The sequence below is a fragment of the Peromyscus leucopus genome, chromosome 15 (genome assembly GCF_004664715.2).
Source record: "Peromyscus leucopus breed LL Stock chromosome 15, UCI_PerLeu_2.1, whole genome shotgun sequence".
Lineage (NCBI taxonomy): Eukaryota > Metazoa > Chordata > Mammalia > Rodentia > Cricetidae > Peromyscus > Peromyscus leucopus.
Genome location: NC_051076.1, coordinates 23277677 through 23297664, shown reverse-complemented (window position 1 = coordinate 23297664; position 19988 = coordinate 23277677). Strand labels below are relative to the sequence as shown.

Here is a 19988-nt window from a genome sequence, read left to right as displayed (position 1 = left end):
AAGGAAAGGAGACTTTGTCAAACCTATTTCTGAAATGACTTGATGGAGGTATCACTCTGTCTTTACCACCCTTTTTTCTATGCACATTCTCCACTGTGGTATCATCAAACCATCGACATGATCAACACGAGTCTCTGTTTTTCTATGATGCTTCTTACAGTACCTTCTGGAACTTGCTTTCTTAATCTGACTGCCTTGTCGGTCACACTACACACATGACAACAGCCTTTGGTTTTCAGAGAAAAGTAGGGATTGATTTATTACCTCCTTAATAAACTGAATTGGTCAAACACACAGCATGACACAGAATAGGACCCAAGGCCATAACATACCCCAGCTGTCCCGGCCATTGCACACACGTGTATGAGACAGTCATTTATACAGTGAACTAGGTTTGAGAAACAGAATGTATAATGTGCTTTGGCAAATATGGTCATTCGAAGGTTACATCCTGGCATGGTAGACGATGGTGCCAAACGCTCACTTTGTGCCACCAGGAGTTTCTCGTGTGATAAAGCACCCATTGAATGAAAATAATTTGTCTTGCTCAGTCGCTTCTGGAACACAGACAGCCTATGGGTAATTCGGATTTCCGGGTCGGCCACGAGGTTCTGCGGTTACTATACCGAATGGGGACTCCAGGGCCGTCCTGAGAGTAGACGTTGTGTGACAGATACAAGACGCGTCTTCCAGTCTTACAAAGGACGGACTTGGATGACATTGGCCTTGGATGCATTGCTTCGGTCACTGTCGTCCATGGACGGGGACTCATCACTGGTGATGATGAAAATGATGGAGGAGGAGTTGAAGGTCACTTTCTTCTTTGGCCTGTCCCCATCTTTCTGTGACATCACGATGGGCCTGATCTGCATTTCGCTCTCCGCCGCCGCTGGGAGGTTTTTAGCAGGCCGCTGGCATCTCAGCAGTCGGCAGCACAGGAGCTGTAGCAGGGATCTCCGAAACTGCAGGGGAAAATGGAGCAATAAAGCCAATTACTGAGTGAATACCTGGCCTTTAATCCGAAGTACAATTCAAGACAACTGGTTGAGATTTTAATCTATCTCTCCCTCCTCTGTGTGTGTGTAGGGGGGGGTGGTGGAGGGGTGTCTGTGCATGTTGAGGCCAAGGCCAATCTCAGGTGGCACATACTTTGTCTTTTGAGACATGGACCTGAGGCTTGCCTCTTAGGCCAGGCTTGCTAGCCAGTGAATCCCAGTGACCCATATAATCTTCTCAGTGCTGGACTACAAACACACACCGCCACACCCGGCTTTTTATGTATGTGCTGAAGATTGAACTCAGGTCCTCACGCTTGCCATCTCCCCAGCCCCACCCACCCACTTTCTTCATTAGATGGCATGGGATGGAGTTATACAGTAATGCTCAGATCTACCAAGGTCCCCCATTGACTTTTAGGTCTTCTATTTACTATAATTCTTACTAACCAGATTAAAAAAAATATTCTAATCCTTTGTGGTCTCCATGGTTTCAATGTATGTAAACCGTCTTGGAGGGCAGTTTTACCTCTGGGTTTAAGGAATTCAGTCATTAAATACTCGGTGTGCAGCCCTTGAGTGACAGCCACTGGGCTGAGATCTCAAGACACTACTCACAGCAGACAAGGGGTTCTTCCATGTTTCTGAGACCCTCTTGGGTTTCCCCTCTGCTCTCCCCCTTCTGCAAGAGCCTGAGTGGCCAAGGATCAAATTGAGGACCATCACAATGTGCAGGGGACATCCACTGAAAACACCCTGACATGAGTAAATGCACTATCTGCAGTCTCTGGCCTCACACTAAACATTGCTTCTTTGTCAGCATGCTGAAATTCTGAGCTGTTTGCCAAGTATTAAGTCTCCCATGGCCAACAGAGCATACCGATTCGAAATCAACTTATTACCCTTTCTGTTTACTGCAGGAGCTTTCCCAGGTCTGAAAACATTAATAAAGAGACACATTGACTTCTGTGTTCTTTAGTGTCCCCACCAACTATATGCAGGGCACATTTAGCTTACATCAATCTTTTAGAATACACATTCGGTTATGTATTTAGCAAGCCATCATTTTACAAGTCAAGTTCAGTGCTCGAGATACATTGCTGTCAGAGTTGAGTAAAGTCTGTAAGCCAGGACATGTCTCCTCACATCCAGCTCCTTATGGGAAGAACCACTGCCTTATTTGTTTCTGCCAGTTTGTTATATTATATAGGATTATTGTTTAAAGTGTGTTACTAAAAATAGGAACTATCAGGACCAGTGGGGAGCTCATCAGAAATGTAGAGTAGCAGAAACTCACTCATTGTGAATCAGAATAGACACTTTAAAACTATACTTTCAGAGCTGGTGAATTCAAACTCAAGTTTAGAAGCCTTGATTCATAATTCATCAGCTAAGAGAAAGGCACCAACAAATGACTTTTGGTGAAAGCATTTAAATTTTGTCTACTGTGCCAGTGGTCTTTCATTTCATAATCCATAAATAAAGTATGGGATAGAGTTAGTGTCTAGTTTGTGGAGGTTTTAAAGATAATGGGTAGAACCTTCATAGTATAGTAATTTTTAGTTATTATTTGAGTCATAACTATTACTAGTAGTATATCCAAACTATTTTCTGGTAAACTAAATATTAATTAATATTACCTAACAAATACTGTACATATAGCAGTAGATCTTGGGCCTGCTTTTCGCCTTTGGAAATATTCTACATTTCTTCTTGAATCTGCTTTTTTATTTCTTTCTTAAAAGATCTTTCATTATTTATTTGTGTGTGTGTGTGTGTGTGTGTGTGTGTGTGTAAATACATGTATGTTGATACCTGCAGAAGCTAGAAGAGGATGCTGGGTCCCCTAGAGCCAAAGTCATAGGCAGTTGTGAAGCACCTGACATGGATGCTAGGACTCCAATTTTAAACCACTGGAAGAGTAGCAGGCACTCTTAACCTCTGAGCCATCTCCCCAGCACACTTATACAAAATTCTTAACTTGGGGTTTTTGTTTTGTTTTATCCTGGACACTGTTCTAAGTTGTCACACCACATAACATCTATTTCTATTTATTCCCTGGGGTGAAAGTCAGTCAATTCCAGAGCTTACCTTTCTGATCATGAAGATATAGATAACTGGATTGTACACAGTGCTCGATTTAGCAAAGAGATAAGAAACGATAGACACTGTTGGAGTGACCAGGTGTCCATAACCATTAACCACCAAGAAACGGGTCACAATATAAGGCATCCAGCAGGTGAGAAAGACAAAGACCATGGAAAAGCACATTTTGGCCACTTTCTTTTCATATTTTAAAATCTTGATCACTTGAATTGTCTGAAGATCTTCAACACAGCGTAGCTGCAGGAAGTAAAGAAAGGACGGAACTAAAAAAAAAGGATCCCTTTTCTTTTTAAACAGATAAGCAGCCACCATCGTTTGTCCTGCCTTCATGGAAAACGACATGCACAAGACCACAGGAGACTGACTGACCTCTGACCTGAAGCTGGGCCTAGCCTTTATCCCTTGGGGCTTCAGTTCCCTCAACTAAAACCTACTGTGGTTGAGTTATATAGCTTCTGAGGATATTTTACAGTGTATGTGTGTGTGTGTGAGAGACAGAGACAGAGAGACAGAGAGAGAGAAAGACAGACAGAGACAAAGAGAGAGGCAGAGACAGACAGACAGATGAGAGAGAGAGATGCGGGGAGGGAATGTGGATGGGCACATGCATCCCACAGCACATGTGTGGAGCTCAAAGGATAACCCCAGTGTAGGTCCCCATCTTCCACCTTGCCTGAGATGACACTGGGTTTCTCTGACCTGCGAGAGAGTCTAGAGACTCTCCTGCCTCTGCCTCTCATCTTGCTCTAGGATCGCTGGTGTTACAGACACACATCACTGCACTCTACCTGGCTTTACAGAGATTCTGGGGATTCAGAATCAGGTCCTCACACTTGAACAGCAATTGCTTTACCAACTGAGCCATCTCACAAGCTCCCTTCAATGGTTTCTTAATGCTTTTCTAACTTACTTCATAAGGATAAAAATACATTGTTTTATCTAGCTCTTCAAGTCCCTAAAACACAGCCTGGAAGGCTTGTGGTCAGATGGAAACAATCTCTTCATGATTGAGGAAACCGTTTTATCCAGAGCACTGATTTATAAATTCTCCAGCCAGAGAACAGACTCATGCCATGCCAGACACGCTACAGAGAGAAGCCTACAGCTTGAGATGCAGACAAATGATCCGCATGGAGTTCTCTGCTAAGGTGATAAGCTCAAGCCAAGTCTCATTCTTAGTTCCTTCCTGTCTTCAGTCCTTCCCTCTGATCTGCTCTGCTTGTAACTTCCCCCCAACAGTCACTGATCAGTCACATATGTATAAAACCCTAGCGGACACACAGCAGTTAGGAGATGGCACACGGCTGAAGTCAACGCTGCCCTCCTGCTGTGCCTCCTGCAACAGGCACTGCAGCCTCTTCCTGCCTGGTTCCCACAGGAAGCCTGCTGGTGTGTGTTCCGGTCCTTTACAGCTCTACCAGTCTCTGGTAAGTAGGTTGATGTGATCCTGAAATGAATATAACTATGGACATTGTAACTTTCCCCCTCAGAATCCTTCACTTTGGAGGGTGCTGCCTAATGTAAGGTTGGTATTGTCTATCTGCATTTTGCTCGTTTCTTCTGGGTTTACAGGGTGGTGTACAGAGAGCAAATGCCATCCCCCACTGATCTGATCGGGGATTGATTCACACTACAAAGTTCTACCAAATGTTAAGTCTTTCAACCTTGGGTAAGTAAGTAACTGATTATATAGGGAGAGTTTGATTCTTTTCACATCAAATAATGGATGTAGGCATGGTTTGGAGAGGAACATCTGCAGCTTTCAACTCACCATTCGAACAGAATACAGAATATGACCGTAGCAATGGGCTATGATGCCCATGGGCACCACCAGGCAGCCAAGAAACAAGAAGAGCACAAAGGAGGAGTCGTTGGCATTCTTGGATTTCCAGTCCACTGTACATCCCAGTCCATGGACGTCTAGAATGTACCTGTTCCAGCCCAGGAGAGGCGCTCCTGCCCATGCCAAGGAGTAGAGCCAGATATAGGTAATGGCCCTCCAGGCCCAGGAAAAATTGATCACTCTGGAATGCACCACACGGATGTAACGTTCATAGGCCAGCACAGTGAGGGTGGTAATGGAAACAAACCCTGCAAGAAGAGAAAGAAAAAAAGTGTGGAGCAGGGAGAAATCACAGGAAAACCTCATGTCCCATCAGAAACACTAGACAGAGAATCTGGGGCCAATGGGATGCCCGAGAAACGGCAAGAGATCCGGAGTGATAACAAACCAGGCTCCCCAGGAAAAATCAACTGGAAACATATTTACCTATAAAAGAAAATGTAGAATAGAAATGGCGTGTAGACTGTAGGACAAAGTCCCTAAAGTCAGCCCTGCACCAAATGATGCAGCTTCTGCACACAATTCTGCCAAAGAGCAAGAGTTGAGCAAAATAGGTGGCGCCAGCATTCACCTCTTCTCCCTGCTTCAGGGCCTGCCGTGGTGACACGTGACAGCGGACCGGCCTGGACAGGAGTTGCTCTTTCTCGCCACACCTTCCACACCCCCCAATAGCCCTTCTTCCTTCCCAAATGTTTCACCAAGTGTTTTGCCACAGTTACATCAAAGGAAATGCCGCAGCCTATGAGCAGACCTGGAGGAGAGTTCGCCTGGCTAGGGGACTGGCTAGCCCCGGGCTGCCCCAGGGAGGCAGCTCCCAGAGGGAAGGAAAAGGAGACTGGTCTTCCCAGAAGCAGGGTGAAGGTGTGTGGAGCCTGTTAAGAGTTCAGGGGACCGGCCCCAGCCCTCTCACTCTGCCTTTCTGCATGGCTGCCAGAGATGAAGACAATCTCTGTAAGCCCTGGATTTTTGTTTTCATAAAACTGAAGATCTGTTCACATCATAAAATTTTGTGATTCTGTTGTTAGGAAAGTGGGGAATCAAGAGACACCTGGCACAGGAATCGGGCAACACAGTTAATATTTGTTTGAAACATGTGCTTCGTGTACATAGGGTAGAGGGCAGCATTGCTCTGTGTCTGACATTTATGGCATTAGTAAGAATTACTGAATAAATAACTGAATGTTTACTATCTACTGACCAAAAGAAGCCTGGGTTCTCGAATACAAAATGAGGAAATAACCCTAGAGAGCAGTGATCAAAAGCAAGTGGAAGACCTCAATTCAAATTACAGCAAGGAATTCTGGGGGCAAATTAGATGTGCTGTTTCAGAAATCTAATTTTATAATTTTAGTCTGTTAAAATTTACAGCATAAATGATATACCCTTTATTTTCCAAGAAAGACATCTAGAAACCTAGTTAATGCCTAACAAGTTGATGTTCAAAATACAGGTGACTCCATAGAGCTTACAAATAGTATTATCAAATATAATGGCATTTAATTTTATAGTTAACTTCAAATGCTAAATTCTGACCTTTAATTTGCCATTAGTTTGCATTGTGTATTGTTTCATTCTCCACAGACAAGGAAACTTAGTACAGAGAATCCCACTGTTGTAAACTCTAAGTCTCAACGTATCTTAGAGATGAATAAGTGAGTTTTTAGGGACAAGGCAGCACGCTGGCAGAGTGAGTGGGTACAGGCCCACAATTATTTTCATGGGTAACTCATTCATTCTGTTACTGACCATCTACTGCCTCCCTACATGTCAATCACGGTGCTAGTGTAGGCAAGTCCCGTAGATCGCAGTGCCTTGCAGAATTTAAAGCCCAACTGGAAGTCTGAGAAAACGTTCGACAAGTCAATTAGTGAAGGGCAATGGAAAGGTCGGGAAGCTCAAGATCAGAAGAGGGAGGGGACACTGGGCAGGATGCAGCAGTACTGCCAGGGTGACAGGAAAGAACCGCAGTGTGAAACGTCACCTTGGTGATAAGCCAGGGCATTGGAAGTTGGTGGGTTTCCTTTTTAGCTTATTTAGGTAAAGGGGCTTTCTAATGTCAATACGGTTTTGTTGTTTGTGGTCGCATGCTGTGTCTTAGCAAGCACGGTAAGTTTCAAGTGTTTGATTTCAGTCGCCAACATTCAGTACCATTCCAGGCTAAGGCTGACTCGCGGTGGGTGGGACAGGAGCAAGCCCTGCCTTCCTCAGACCCTCCTGGACAGAACATATGGATAAATGAACAGTAGCTGTAGTCTGACTGGTCTTTCAGGGTGACCCACTTGAAATGATGTAAACTATAGCCCCCTGATGACATTAGCAGTCCCTCCACCACTTCTGTGGGTTCTGAGTAAGAACTATTTACTGGAGACTGGGAAGGTGGGTCAGTTAGCAGACTGTTTCCCATGCAAGCATGAGGACTTGAGTTTGATTCCCAGGACCTACATAAAAAGCTAGGCATAGTGGCAATGGAGCTAGTCATGGATTCCCGGAGCTTACAAGCTACTGTGCGTAGCCTACTTGGTGAACTTCAGGCCAGTGAGAGAGCCTATCTCACAAAATAGGTAAACAACAGAGTTGACAGTGGATGTCAACATCTGACCTACACATACATGCACACACACTCAAACACATACATTCTCTCTCACACAGATTACACATGCTCTATTCTACTTAATTCCTAGAGCATTCCTCAGGAGGATGAGGATGGATGGATGGGCTGTCTTGTCTCTGCTTCCCAGCCATTTCAGCAGATCATCAGGTGCTGAGTCTCAGTATTTCAAGTAGTAACATGCATTAAGAACAACACGGAAGCCGGGCGGTGGTGGCGCACGCCTTTAATCCCAGCACTCGGGAGGCAGAGCCAGGCGGATCTCTGTGAGTTCGAGGCCAGCCTGGGCTACCAAGTGAGTTCCAGGAAAGGCGCAAAGCTACACAGAGAAACCCTGTCTCGAAAAACCAAAAAAAAAAAGAACAACACGGAATGCAAAAGAAGTGCCCACTAGCAAGTAGGCATCAGCTTTGCATCAGGCTTGTGACCATCACTCTACATACAATGTGTCACTTTTTTGAAACAAGAACTCGGTGGCTCAGAAGAGTTATCGACTACTGTAGGTTGTTGCTGGAGGGCTTCTCTCCAGGTTCCACCAAGCCCCCAGTCCCACAGTCCACGTATAAAATAATCACTCAGGCGCTTATATTACTTATAAACTGTATGGCCGTGGCAGGCTTCTTGCTAACTGTTCTTATATCTTATATTTTTGGTTGTGAGCCTAGCCTTTAACGGCTGAGCCATCTCTCCAGCCCCTGTTCTTATATCTTAAATTAACCCATTTCTATAAATCTATACCTTGCCATGTTGCTTGTGGCTTACAGGTGTCTTTACATGCTGCTTGTCCTGGCGGTGGCTGCAGTGTCTCTCTCCCCTTCTTCCTGTTTCCCCATTTCTCCTCTCTCCTTGTCCCGCCTATACTTCCTGTCTGGTCACTGGCCATCAGTGTTTTATTTATATAGAGCGATATCCACAGCACTTCCCCTTTTCTTTTTTTTTTAAAAAGGAAGGTTTTAACTTTAACATGGTAAAATTACATATAACAAAACAATTATCGAGCAAGAATTACAGTTACAATATTAAAGAAGATGTCCTATCTATCTTATATTTGTGAGTTTAAGGTTTTATATCTAACTTATATTTTATCATAACTGAGGAAATTATAACTATCTAGTCTTTAACCTCCCCCTCTAAACCCAGACATATTTTTTAAAAAAATGGTTAAGAGATTCTTGTGTCCCAAATCAGAAGAGCCCTCTGGTGTGGGACAGAGAAAAACCAATATTTTTATTTTAAACAGGTTGATTATAAATGTGATCTCTTTCTAAAAAAGAAAAGGGGATATGATATAGATATACAGGATATAGAGATGATAAGAAAAAGAGTAGATTAATGAACCTACTTTTAAAGAACAACAACTTGTTTAAAATGTTTTACATTGGTATAGATTTTAGTTTATGTTTAAAATGTTTTACATTGGTATAAATTTTAGTTTATTGATACGAACTTGAAGTTAATTTTGTTATACTGTATATATATTTCTATTCTTGTTTCAGGTATTATGTTTATGTAACTCATTTAAAATTGTAATGGATAATTGAAAAATAGATTAATAATTAGTAATCTATGATAATCATATTTGTAGCCATGTTAGTTAAGTCTTCTAGGTATACATAGATATATTTCAGATAGATAGGTAATCTTCAAACACTTCATAGACCTAGAGAATATGACATTTAAATAACTTAGAATTCTGTTGACATGAGACACAATTGCTCCTGGCTGCACCAATTTGATCCCGAGAGAATGTTGGGCTTCTAAGACATTTCCATTTGGAAGTTTGTCTTTTTGGCACAAAATGGCCTACTGGGCAAAGAACTGCCCTTGCCTTGATGGCTGACAGTATAAATGCAATGCTATCCTTTCTGGACAAGCAGGACACAAGGAAAGCAACCACTGTACTCTGCCAAGACAGGGTAAGATGGTCTTTCAGAATTCCTGCTTCTGAAAATGGCCTGTCAGATACTCTAGGCCTGTAGCCAATTTGAATGCACCAACAATGCTGAGAAACATTAGGTAACTGTCCAGGCTGCCAGCTGTCTTGGTCTACTCTTGCAAGATTCTCGAAAGTTGCTTGCATCCATCTACCATTTCTCAGGTACCATTATGTTCCTTCTCAGGTCTTTGATGGGATTGAAGACTAGCAGTTATAGTTACAACTTAGTATATATAATATCTTAGATAGAACATATTAAGTATTAGATTCAGGTTCTTTAGGATAAGACACCTTTTGGAATGATCTTTGTAACATGCCGTTTACCTATGCTCTATACTTCTCTGGATTTTAGTATGTGTTTCTTGCTTGATATTATTTGCATTGGTTGTAGTTCCATCTTATCTAGGTCATTATCCCTTATTATTCCTGGATAATATTTGATAACCATTCCTTTGTATATAGTCTTGTATTAGTTTAGAACCTTCTTATTTAGACAAAAAGGGGGAGATGTAGTGGGTAGCCATTCCAGCTTGGATCTGGAAGTTCCAACCCCCATTGAGACTCTGGCAACTGTCTCGCCTATGAGGTGGGGCCAGGAGAGGTGCCTAGAGACCCGAGAGCTGGATGGGTGAGCGCTCTCTCTATGCCGGGACCCTGAACGGTGGAGGTGGACTGAGCAGAGCTCCAGAGAACATTGCTGCGATACACCTTCCCCAGACCCTGCGACCTACCTATCCCTTAATTTGTGAGTTACATCATTAAATAAATATCCTTTTAACTACGTGGAGTGGCCTTAATAATTTCACCAATAGTAGGTAGCAGAGACTATTTTGAGAATCCAATTCTGACCTCAAAACTATTATTTTGTCCTTAATATGTATTTTCTCTCATGTGTACTATCAGGAAAGGGGACTGTTTTCAGGAGGAGAATGGAGTCCAGTACGAGTGGGGAAGGCCAAGAGAGGATAAAAGGCATACGACCAAAGCACAATCATATACATGTATGAACTGGCATCACTAGTCCCTTTAAGAAAACCTGTATTGTACCAACAAAATTATACATGAGAGCCCCCAATGTCCATTTTACAAAAAGGTTTTTGGCTCCATTTTGGGTGTAAGCAGAAACAGGATGACTGCACCTGTTGTACAGTAAGACACCACCTGCCATTCACCACCTCCTGTCCAGCACTGTCCACAAGAAACAGACTGATACATAACATTCCAAACAGTAAAACAGTCCCACCTATAAACTTACCAAAGAAGGCTGGGAACATGAGCACGTGGGTTTATTAAAATACCAGAAAACCGCTGAGGGTTCATAAAACATGCTAGACCAACAAAGTGTGCAGCACCCTCACCTAGACCCTGTAAAGAGGACATGGCACTGTGAGGGCCACACTGACCTGTCATGGGACTGTCCATCATGGGATGGACAGACAGAGAACTCCTGTCTTAGTGCTTCAGTCCAGCTGAGTTCCCCATTACTTGACACTGGTCTACTCAAATTGCTGTCTGTCTGTCCATCCATGGACTGGTTTCAGGTATGTCCTCTGAGTGAACTTTTAGGGGAAAATCCCCATTTACCATATATATGATACCTATATATGAACTGGTATGTTGAATTCCGGTTAATTAGGCTTGGTAGCAAGTGCTTTTACCCTCTGAGTCATCTGACTGGTCTTTAGTAGTAATCTGTAATGATACTCATTTCTTTTCGTATTTTCATCTACATTTTAAATCATCCTGTGTTGTGGTCCTGGAGGCTCCCTTCTTCCTCACTGGCCACATTCCCCAGTCAGACTGACTTTTGGTTGAGAAGGGGAAGGAACAGGCCTTTGTAAAGTGGGAGAAGGGGGGCAAAGGAAGTAGCGCCTGAGGGACTGGAAGCTCACCAGGGGAGAAGGCAAAGGAACAGAGAACTGAGAAGTAGGTACTTGGAAACAAGTGCCATGCAGGCCCTGGAAGGTCTGTGTACCTTTAGACTCCGAAGACAGCGCTCAACCAAGGCAACTGCTCACACCATGCCTACATTGCCAGCTGCTGGGAACTGGCAGCTGTGATCAATGCTGACAACAGTCTCTTAGTGTGGAGGGGGCAGCTGTGCAAACAATTGCTGGAGCGAGGTAAGTGCTGAACAACTGAGCCTGGGTCCTGGCAAGGGAAGGGAGGCGGGGCTTACTGTACCTGGGAAATACTGGGATGGGCTAGAAGAGAAGCGGAGTTTGACTAGATGAATATGAAGAGTGTATGAGTTGATGCAAATGTGGATAGAAAGCAGACACAGCTAAGGGCTGGGGAGGTGAATCTGTAGGTAAAGTGCTTGCTGCTCAAGTGTCAGGAACTGAGTTCTGATCCCTACGACCCACATAAAAGCGGGTTCAGTAACACAGTCTGCCATGCCAGCTCTTCTGTGGTGAGATGGGAGGTACAGACAAGAACCTCTGGAAGCGTGTAGGCCAGCTGGCTTGGCACAGGAAATGCTGAACAGGAGACCCTGTCACAAAGGTGGAAGGCAAGGACCTACACCTGAGGTTGGCTTCTGCTACGTGTGCACCCATACTCACACACAAGAACGCACACATACACAAATACATACACACCCCATACACACGGAAAATTGAAAATATATAAACATGAGATGCAAGAATGTTAATTCTCTGCATCCGCTTGAGTCAAACAGTTCTTTGAAATACAGCTTGATTACACATTCACTTACAGTGTTTACCAGTTTAACCAACAAGCATATAATATACACACAGCATGCCAGGTACTGTGCTAGGCAATAAAATAAAAATTATAAATAGTTATGAAATGATGTGATAAATTTTATAATAAAGAAATATGTTTGAGGCCACAGTCCTATATTAAAGCCCAGCTTATTTTCATAATTATCCATTTGACCCCATGACAATTTACATATCTGGTAAAAAACAAAATGATGTCTGTGTGTGTGTGTGTGTGTGTGTGTGTGTGGGTATGTATGTGTGTGTGTATGTGTGTGTGTGTGTATGTGTGTGTGTGTGTGTTTGCATGTCAATTAGAAGATGAATGGATTTGGTGAAGTGGTAATGCATGAAGTATTTTTGTATGCTTGAGAGTAAAATTGCTTCGGGTTGGTGCAGAGTGAGCAGAAGGTACAGAAATGGAGAGTGCCCTTTGGTTTTGATACATGCGAAGTCAAATTCACACGAACCAAGCTATTTCTGACTTTGGCCACTAGATGGTCACATCGAGTAGCATATTTCTAGATCGGTTGTCTAGACTGGATAAGCAATTTTGAAACAAACAGAATAAATGCTTAGAGCAGTACTGTCCGCTCCGAGGGCCAGATGTTTGTATCTGTTCGAAGGGTTGGTGTGGCAGCGCCTGTCACTCGAAGCAACACACACCCACCTCAAGGAAAGTAGTAGGAGAAACTCCTTGGTGGAGTAGGAAGAGGGATAGGAGACCTTCCTGGGAAACTGACATCTTAACTCGGTGGGGCCCGGGGGCGGGACCTCCTGATCCTATACAGGAAGAGGTGAGGCTGAGCTCTGCCCATCTGCAAACAGCAATGGAAAGGAAGCGAATTGAAACCAAGTCCGCTTTGTAAAGGACTTTGTAAACAAATGTGATTCTGTTCCTTCTATGGAAAATGTAAACAAAACGTGCTGCCTTTTAGATCATAGGGTTGAGAAGGACAAAACCCCATTACGTTTTATTTTAAGAGGCTACTGCAGAAATTAAAAAATTCCACCAGGATCAGCACTTCTCTTGACAGCAAGGTTGCACTTAGTTGCCTAGCAACTGTGTCGCTTTAAACGTGAGGTGGAGATCTGACCACTCCAAATGAGGCACAGGGTCTCTTTATGTTAGGATTAAAAGCCCAGTGGGCTGTCTGCTGGGTGTGCTTCCCTGCTTGGGTAAGCACCCTTCTGAAGTAAAACTGTTTGCCTTGCAAGAACACTTTGGGTCATGTGATCATTTTAGTGAGACCCCAGTTTAGTTTCTTACAATTAGTAGCCTCTACTCATATTTGAACATTAAGGAATAGAAGTACATTTGATATGTTTGAAAGCGCTTATTTGATGTATTAAGTAGGGCGGCTGTTCTTTGACACTCTGTTTATGGTGTCTATTTGTTGCAGAAGCTTCCAAACTCCCCTCCACTAAAAGTGTCAATTCCAATCCATGAGCAGAGGTTTGGACTACTTACAGTGTGTCAGGGATGCTCCTGAGCAGCCTCTTGGGTGGTTTCATTTTCCTCTCAACACCATGACACATATAGAAAGTACTGTCACCATTGCTGTTTATAAGAAGGAAACTAAAGCAAAATGACAAAGCATTTGACCAGCCTCATGCCCTGAGAAACTACAGAGCCAATGTTCAAATCCCACAGCTTGCTTCCAAAGTCCAAGCTTGGGGATCCTCAGCATTTTTCTGTAAGTGAAGTAGACTGTGCAGAAAGGAGATTTAATCTGCTCACTGCTGACTACCTATGTTCCATCACTGTGTTTATCTTCAGCATCAAAAGAGGTCATTTTGTAAGCTCAGCATTTTCCAAGCTGTTGGAATGATCAGTTTTCATTTAAGCAACAGAGGCACTTCTCCAAAACACCAAAATGACAGTTGTTTTTTGGTTTACCTCTTTTAGGTTAAAAAAAAAAAAATGTTCTAGTGCATGATCTCCTTTTCAAGTTTTTTTCCCACTCTTTCTCAAATTCCATTTTCAACTCTTTCTTCTAAAGCACAAATCTTTCTGGATAGTATACAAGATCCAGTTCCAAAAATTAGAAAGCACAGCATAAAAGAACTCTTTAAAATGTTTAAAAAATGCCAAAACCAAACATATACTTCCAGGGCTAAAGAAACAACTCAGTGGTTAAGAGTCGTTATTGCAGAGGACCCAGGTTCAGTTTCTAGCACCCACTTTGTGGCTCACAGCTATCTAGAACTCCTGTTCCAGGGGACCTGACATCGTCATCCGACCTCTAAGGGCACCAGGCACACACATGGTGTGTATGCATATATGCAGGTAAAAAAAACCTCACCCAAATAAAATAAAAATTTGTATTAAAAAAAAAAAGCTATTTCAGATAAGTACCTTGAGCGGATCTATTGCTCGCTGCCTGGTAGAAACATAGGCAGTCTGTGCCCGGAGTGACTTAAGATCTGGGAGCTGCCTGTGGAAGCCATCTCCCCAGAGAATCACTCAGCCAGACAGTGCTCATGCGTTGGTCGCTGGCTCCCTTCTCACAGTTCAAACATCTGCTGCTGTTTGGGTTCTTGTTCACGCGGCCCCTCACTAGCATTGCCTGTGGTTTTGTACATTAAACATGGTAATTTTTTAAAGGAAGGCGGGATAGGTAATTGCTGATGCAGCTGGTAAAACACAGGGTGTGGACACCCTAGGCTCCCTGTGGCAGCCTGGAAGGCACACCACGATGTCTCTTTCCATGATCTCATCCACTATTTTGGTCTTCTGACAGCAGCTCTCTGACCCCTTCGGCATCTGGCTTAGCTCTTTGTCTTTCTGCAGCCCCACTTGGACAGACACCCGAATTTTAGACTATTTACCTCTTTCCAGGTGACTGTTAATCAGGGCAACCGTAGCGGAAAGATCTCCAATAGAACCCACTCTGTACTTAGATCCTGCTTCTCAGAGGACACCCAACTCAAGGTGGAGAATGTGCTGAATGTGTGTCGAGTCTGAGGTCACAGGATCTTGCTTGAATGAGAACCCAGATCATCTAGCTGCTGATCCAGGGCCTTTTCTGGATTGTTTTCCTAGAAAGATCTGCCCAAAGTAAGTTACTGTGATCAAGAGGTAAGCTGAAGAAGGTCTTTTGAAATCCAGGAAAATAAACCTACTTATGAATGAACTGTGGATAGTGCTGTGGTGGCTTTCCCAGTGCAATGCATCTAGTTTCCAAGTGTATTCCAGCATGCTAGATTACTAATCTGGTGCCAAGGGAACAAAATCTGAGATAGACCAAATGAGCAAATTAAAAATATTAGGGAAGCCTTAAGGTGTCGCTCAGTGGTAGGGCTCTTGCCTAGCATGTGCCTAGCATACCAAAAGAAGTAAAAAGCATAAGGGAATCTGAGATGTACCTTATTATATTTCCATTCCGTCACTTTATAATTTACAAACCTCTCAAGAGAGCCAGGTTGTAGAGCAGATGGTAGCAGCACTGTTTTAAGTGACTTTCTATTATCATGCTATGACTCAACTGGAGAGTACCCAACTAGTCTGAGGGAGCAGGCCATTTTTCTAAGAACAATGAGCTGAAGATGAGTATGCATGTTAGTAATTAATCAACTAGAAAATATAAGCTGCCCAGGATCGTAAAAGGAAAATGGGGAGAAGATAAGAAACCTGTGGGATATGTTAAAGGAAGACAGTGATATATAGGCTGGGGAGTAAAATACAGGAATAAACCGTCTAGCGCTTAAAGAATTAATTTGTCAGGTAACTGTGTGGGACGTTTACCATGAAATCCATCTTGGTGACTGGGGGTGGGGGTGGGGAGGGATTTGGGATAGGCAAGAAGATCATTTCCTCCAAAGTCCTAGTCACTCTGAGTCTCCAGTGGCAAAGGGAGGAAGACAAACAGAAAAACGGGTGGTTCAGGAGGGAGCTTTAAAATCATTTTGTCCAAGGGCACAAAACAAAGCTGGTTTTGGAGCCACTCAGCTTTCAAGCTCCTCTTGCTCACCGCTGTTCATCTTTCCTTTTCCATGCGCGGCTTCAGGCCTCAGAGGAGCAGCCTTTCCTTGGCCGGAACCGTGTCTCCACCCTCCAGTCCTTCCTATAGCTAGTGTGCCTCTCCCAGGAGGCGGTCTCAAATGCTGACCCCAACACTTAGCCCAGGCAAACGTGTAAAAGGTTCCTTTGATGATTTCAACTGACTTTCAGACCAACTGATCCAGGTTGCTTTGGATAAATGTCAAATCTCCCTTAGGGTAATCTCATGGGATTTTTGCTCATTTTCCAAGATTTCTACCACAGGCCCACTCATAAGGCAGACAGGCAAGGGCACAGAATCTTTCTGTATTGCCCCTACACCAGAATGACTGTGACAAGCTTCTGTGCCATCTGCCCCCAGCCATTTCTGTACTCAACTTTTCTGTCCCAGCTCCTGAATTGTTTCTATCACAGTTCTCACCACCTGCAGAATGGCCACGGTACCTCCATGGCCTGTTGTCTGGGCAGTGCCCTCACTGGAGACATAGTGTAGGAGCTTAGCATTCTACAGAATGATTGTTCAAGAGGCTTTTACATACATGGCAGGTCATCAGCTGTTTTCTTTTCTCATTGAGTCATATTGTTTTGCTTACCTCTGGATTTTGATGGGGTTAGGGGGCTTTTTCATCCTAAGAATCATTCTGCATCTTTAAAAATAAAAGTGTATTTTCAGTACAGAGAACACATGTACATATATGTGTGCATATATGCACATATATCTATCATCTATCTATCTGGAAGATGGGCTCAAGTGGGTATAATTCAAAGGACAGTTGGGGGTGGTGACTGCCAGCTGCTGGGAATGATCCAGGAGGGAAGCAATGGCCAAAGAAGCTCTGTATTTCTTTGTGGTAGTGAGTTCAGTTTTGCAGCCTCACAGGGGGGTGGGGGATCGTAACAGATATAGCATGAGTGATGCCTTGGGACGCGGCAGTGGTGCTCAGTGTCACAGCCTCTAGGACTTAGTCTTTGGGAATGTGAACTATCAGGAAAAACAGCTGAGGGAGGTAGGAGTCGGGGTCCTTAAGAACTGTCAGTTAAAGCATGGGCGTGGGGGGTAAGGACAGGGCTCAAAAGAGTTGGAAACTGTTCACGAGGGGAGGCTGCAGAGGGCACAGTGAATAGGTCATCAGTACTGGACAAGAACCAGAAATACACAGGCCATACAGAGATGAGCTGTGGAGGCTATCCTTGTGGCAACCTTGGCAGAGACATGAGCTATGGCAAGATGAGCTTCTGGAATAGAGGGTTTGCCCAGTGTGGATCCTGAAGGGTTTGCCAGTGTGTATTTCTATATTGTTTTCTCCTTCTAATTTTACACTGTGGACCTTTGCATCTTTTCCAGCTTCTCCTTCATCTGACAGTGATGCAAGGAGAGACAATTTAACACCAATCAAGTTCTGTATTCTCCACTTTTTGTGTGATCTTGAATGGGTTAACTGTGTGGAACTGTTATCCCCTTAACTATTAATAAAATGGAGTTAATGATGCTATCTAGAGGCCCCACATAACTGGAATGAAAATTGAATTCATTAGTACTCACAAAGCACTTATAATACCACCTTGCCAGTAGCATTTAAGACAGTGTGTTGGGAGACATGTTATAATCCATCTAGCTCTATTTTTACATATATCAATAAAGCTTTAAGACAAATTGCTAGTAACGTTATAAGAGCAAGAGCACAAAATGTGAAAGTTTCTATACACTTTACTAAAACAGCCACCAGAAATAAAATTCCCAGTAACCTATCAGATATTCATGTTATTCCTCCTTATATGGCAAAGTATACAACCTGCCTCTAACCACTCCATGATCTCTGGAAACCTACTGATCCTCAACACCAGAGAGGTGCCTGGTAATTTTTAAAAAACTTCTCATTAGTTTCACACCTACCCTTCGGGCTAAGTCTATCAGTGGAGTCTCATGAATGGGCATATCCAACACTAAAACATTACTGAATCTCTACAATGTCAACACTGGACCAGGCTCTTACTGAAATCCTCCTTGGTTGATATATTCCTCTCCTGTACTATTTGTGTGTCATGTTTCCTTCTCTGATAAGGAAAAGTAGATGGATTGTGATGTGTAACTGGAAATCCAAAGTGGCACAGTCTCCAGGCATGGGTGCCCAATAGAAAATAAATATGAGCCCTATAGTCTGGCTCTGAAATAATGTCATCAGGACAGTGTGCCTCCCTTCCTATCACAGGCTGGGTTCTGTGAGAACCTACTCTGGGACAGTTATAAGATACTGGCCATCCTTGCCTCAAATCCTTGCGCTTTCAACAAGCCTATGAAGGGAAAATAGACTTGAAAATCTTAACAACCTAGAACTAATGGAAGGGTGGGAGCTCATGTGAAGTCAAACAAGGACTTCATTTCTACCATGCTTCTGGCAGGGAATGCTTTCCCTCATCCCAAGGAAATCCTTCTCATCCTTCAGGTGCAGGTCAAATGCCTTCTCATTTGTGAAGCATTCCAAGGTCTCCCTCCAAGTGGATCTCATTTGTGAAGCATTCCAAGATCTCCCTCCAAGTGGATCTCATTTGTGAAGCATTCCAAGATCTCCCTCCAAGTGGATCTCATTTGTGAAGCATTCCAAGATCTCCCTCCAAGTGGATCTCATTTGTGAAGCATTCCAAGATCTCCCTCTTGTGCATTCATTGATCTAGGTCTATTTCTCCAGTCAGTCATACAGCCTAATATAATCTAGTGGCTAATGTGTGACAGTGTCAGCCCCAATAGACCAAGAGCTGCACTGCTTACCTTTCAGTGATGCTGGGAGTTGATGAACAGTCTATTTTATCCCCATGTAGAAACATCAGTGTTTATCATCACAGAGCTGCTTTAAAAAAAATAATATGTGGAGATAAGAAGAGTTCTTGGAATGTATGCAGTTCCTGGTACCCTCGGACTGGATCTGGCACTTCTCTGAAGACAGGGCATCTTTCAGTCACAGCGTGAGTTATGGTATCAGATGGGCAGAGTTTGGAGCATACTCCTGACCCCCTCCCACTTAGCAGCTGTGTGATGGTCGTCAAATTCCTTGCCTTCAAAGTGTTTTCCTTTCTGCAAAATGAGGCCAATAAAAGCACCTACCCTGGGTGGGCCAAGGATTGATTGACAAAAGATAACAAGAACTTACAGGAGCACCTGGGATACATACAGTAAGTGCCCAGTGTTCACTGTCATCCAGACTCCTAAAACTCCTGTAACTGGGATAACCAGCCAGTGAGTGATGGTTGGCTTGGAACCTCTGCATCCAGCTGTGGTCCAGGCTCAAGGGTCTTCTCTGTGTAGAACACATACTCCATCACAATTAGTTATCTCCTACAGTTAACGCCTTCTATTAACTGCCAATCTGCAGCACTGTCTCAACACCTGGTGAACCACTGTCAAAGCAACTGCAGTTCCATTATGGGCAACTTATTTAATTTTCTGATGGCTCCTCTTAAACTCACAGGATGCTGTCAGATGCATATAATGAGAACTTTCACACAATGCCCTTCCAAAGAGCATTTGAAATATGCTATTTGTATATTAGTTTGGGAGTAGTTTATTCTGTAGCACATGAAAAAAAAAATCCTCATTTCTAATTGTCTTGGAATTATTCTATTCCTTGGAAATATTTTTAAAAACCCATGGAACTTCTAATTCATATTTGATGATTAGAGGAGGGTGGGGAGTAATAACTGATCCTCTAAAATTGGTTGCATGATCCGAAATTTCTAAAAGGAAGCCACTGTTGGCTCATAATGGGAGATAGTTGGGTA

General features: G+C 43.3%; 1 protein-coding gene across 1 annotated transcript in view; it reads right to left on the bottom strand.

Moving 5' to 3' along the window:
* Positions 1-227: 227 nt before the first annotated feature.
* Positions 228-19988, bottom strand: part of Opn3 (opsin 3) — a 33484-nt gene continuing 13723 nt past the window's right edge. Inside the window, exons 2-4 of the mRNA XM_028865537.1 lie at positions 4873-5192; positions 3087-3338; positions 228-962 (exon numbers count right to left, since the gene is read on the bottom strand). Of these exons, the coding sequence (XP_028721370.1) occupies positions 696-962; positions 3087-3338; positions 4873-5192 (839 nt within the window). The 3' untranslated portion in view covers positions 228-695. The remainder of the gene's footprint in view (positions 963-3086; positions 3339-4872; positions 5193-19988) is intronic.